The sequence below is a fragment of the Oryctolagus cuniculus genome, chromosome 18 (genome assembly GCF_051225735.1).
Source record: "Oryctolagus cuniculus isolate XC-2025 breed Fujian yellow rabbit chromosome 18, ASM5122573v1, whole genome shotgun sequence".
Lineage (NCBI taxonomy): Eukaryota > Metazoa > Chordata > Mammalia > Lagomorpha > Leporidae > Oryctolagus > Oryctolagus cuniculus.
Genome location: NC_142884.1, coordinates 6,495,410 through 6,497,956, shown reverse-complemented (window position 1 = coordinate 6,497,956; position 2,547 = coordinate 6,495,410). Strand labels below are relative to the sequence as shown.

The window sequence follows — 2,547 nt, the reverse complement described above, 5'->3', positions numbered from 1 at the left end:
ATTCTCAGGCCAAATACGGAGGTGGATCAGAAGTGCCGCAGTCTGTATACAACCGGAGCCAATATGGGTTTAACGCTCAATGCCACAAGGCCAGTCTCATGTTCTTATTTCAAAGCAGAAATTCATGCTTTCTTGTTAACCACTCTCTGTTACTGGGACAGATCCAGAAATGTGCTTACATTCCCAGATGGCTCAGTGCATGAAGAGCTCATTATTGCCTTGGCAGGAGTTTGGCCTGTTGGTTAAGATCCCAGATAAAATTGCCACATCAAACATCACAGTTACCAGAGTTCCATACCCAGCTCTGCTCCCAACCCTAGCCTGCTGCTGATGCAGACCTGCAAGGCAGGGACAATGCCTCTGTAACTGTAATAGATGTCAGTAGAGTTCCTTGCTCCCAGGTGTGTGCCTGAGACCAGTTATTACAGGCATTTGGGTGTGAATCATGGGAAGTTGAGCTCTATCTCCATCTCCCCTCCTCTCTTGTTAAAGTAAATTAATTGGTGAATTAATGAAATGAAAATCATACTGAGAACAAACCATTGTGTATAGTCACACCCTTTGCACTCTGTTGCTATAAGTAGGGAATTGTGTATTCCTGGTGCAGACACAGCTGAGCCTGGGTACTCTGGAGTCATGGCTCATGAGAATGTAGGGGCTCACAGCTGGGAAACTGCCGGTGATGAGTGCAGAGGTGTGCACCAGCCACAAACTGGGATTTCTTAAAACATCCAAACAAATGTGAAAGATAGAGGAGAGAGTGTATAAGGACACAAAGGCGCTCACCAGGATGAGGATGCTGTGGGTGGCTCTGGACTCTGGCAATGACTTGGAGGAGACATTGGTCCCATGGATGTATTGGACCTGCTGCTTGTGCCTGTACAGGGTGAAAACCGTGGAGCTGCTGGACCACAGAAAGAGTGCCACAACAAAAACATCTCGGAATAGCACCAGTGCTGCAGGCAGTGCTCTACGTACTGTGAATCTGTCACTATTGGCTAAATAGCAGTAGCCATAATCAGCTTTCTTTGTAGTATTTTTGTTCCTCCTGTTCCCAGTCAAATGCACAGGTATTGTGACATTTAGTATCAGGTTCACCATCCAGAAGAGTGTAATGGAAGAGCCAATATACTTTTGAAACTTTGCTTTGAGCTCAGCCCACCCTGTGTTCCTGGGACTTATAGTGACAGCCTGGAAGAGACTCAAGAGGCAGGTGCTGCAAATGGACACATCTCTGCTCACTCTGTGCACATAGAACACAAGCTTGCACCCAATATCACTGAGGAAATACTTCTTCCCAAAAGCTGCCATGGTTTGAGGGACTCCTTTGGAGAGAATGACTAAGCAGTTGGCTACAGTCAGGTGTTTGATGATCAAATCTGTGGACCTAAACTTGCATCCTATGAAGTAGAGAAAGAGATAATGGGATAGAAGAGAGGAATTTCCCAGGATTCCTGTAATAGTTTGTAATAAGTAGACCATCCCCATCATCACGTCTTTGGTTTCCATCCCATGAGCCCCAGATGCCTGATTATGTCTCTGATCCTGAGATTCCTGTATGGGAAATTAAGGAAGAGTTACATGTATTAACGTCAACCAAACTCAACAGTCTCTATTCACAATATTCTTCATTTCCTCAATTCATACTTAGAGATAACTGCTTAATATGTCTCTTTATGCCATGTTTCTAAAGAGTTGAATATGTAACCATTAAGGCCACTTACAAAATATGACTCACAAGTATGTGGTGAGTTTGAGTAATTCTGTATTCATAACTCCTCAAAAGGCAGCAGTAACCATTATTTGAAATAAATTTATCACTTAATCAGTTAGAGGCCAGCAAGATGTCTAAATTTTAATATTTTAATGTGTAATGTGCTGATGTCAACATATTTACACTGATTTTATTACTATGGCAATTTATTGCCAACTAATGGTCATTTGTTTCATCAATTTTTATGAAAGTTCAACTCTACACATAAAAATTTACAGCCTAAGCCAATGTAAGTACTGATTAAGGATTTGGGGTTTTTTTTAATATTTTTTATTTATTTATTTGACAGGTAGAGTAACAGACAGTGAGAAAGAGAGAGACAGAGAGAAAGGTCTTCTATAAGATGGTTCACCCCACAAATGGCTTCCCTGGCCGGAGCTATGCTGATCTGAAGCCAGGAGCCAGGTGCCTCTTCCCGGTCTCCCATGCGGGTGCAGGGACCCAAGCACTTGGGCATTCCTCCACTGCCCTCCCAGGCCACTGCAGAGAGCTGGACTGGAAGAGGAGCAACCAGGACTAGAAACTGGTGCCCATATGAGATGCCAGCACTGCAGGTGGAAGAATTAACCTATGCCCCTCAGCACCAGCCCTGGATTTAGGTCTTTAGAAGGAAGAAATCAACTATTATAATATTTTTCTGATATCTATCTCCTTGAAGAAATATATTTTATTAAATCAAATTGGTTTCAAATTGGGAAGGAAATGTGAACAGTTATGGATTTTAGTACTAGAAACTGATACCTAAGTTCTGGTCACATATTCCATTGTACACC

The 2,547-nt window shown here is 42.7% G+C and overlaps 1 protein-coding gene across 1 annotated transcript; it reads right to left on the bottom strand.

The window, feature by feature from the left end:
• Positions 1-552: 552 nt before the first annotated feature.
• Positions 553-1,509, bottom strand: ORYCUNV1R1600 (vomeronasal 1 receptor oryCunV1R1600). The gene has a single exon (NM_001167287.1). It carries the CDS (start codon positions 1,507-1,509, stop codon positions 553-555), a length of 957 nt encoding a protein of 318 aa, NP_001160759.1.
• Between the last annotated feature and the right edge of the window lie 1,038 nt (positions 1,510-2,547).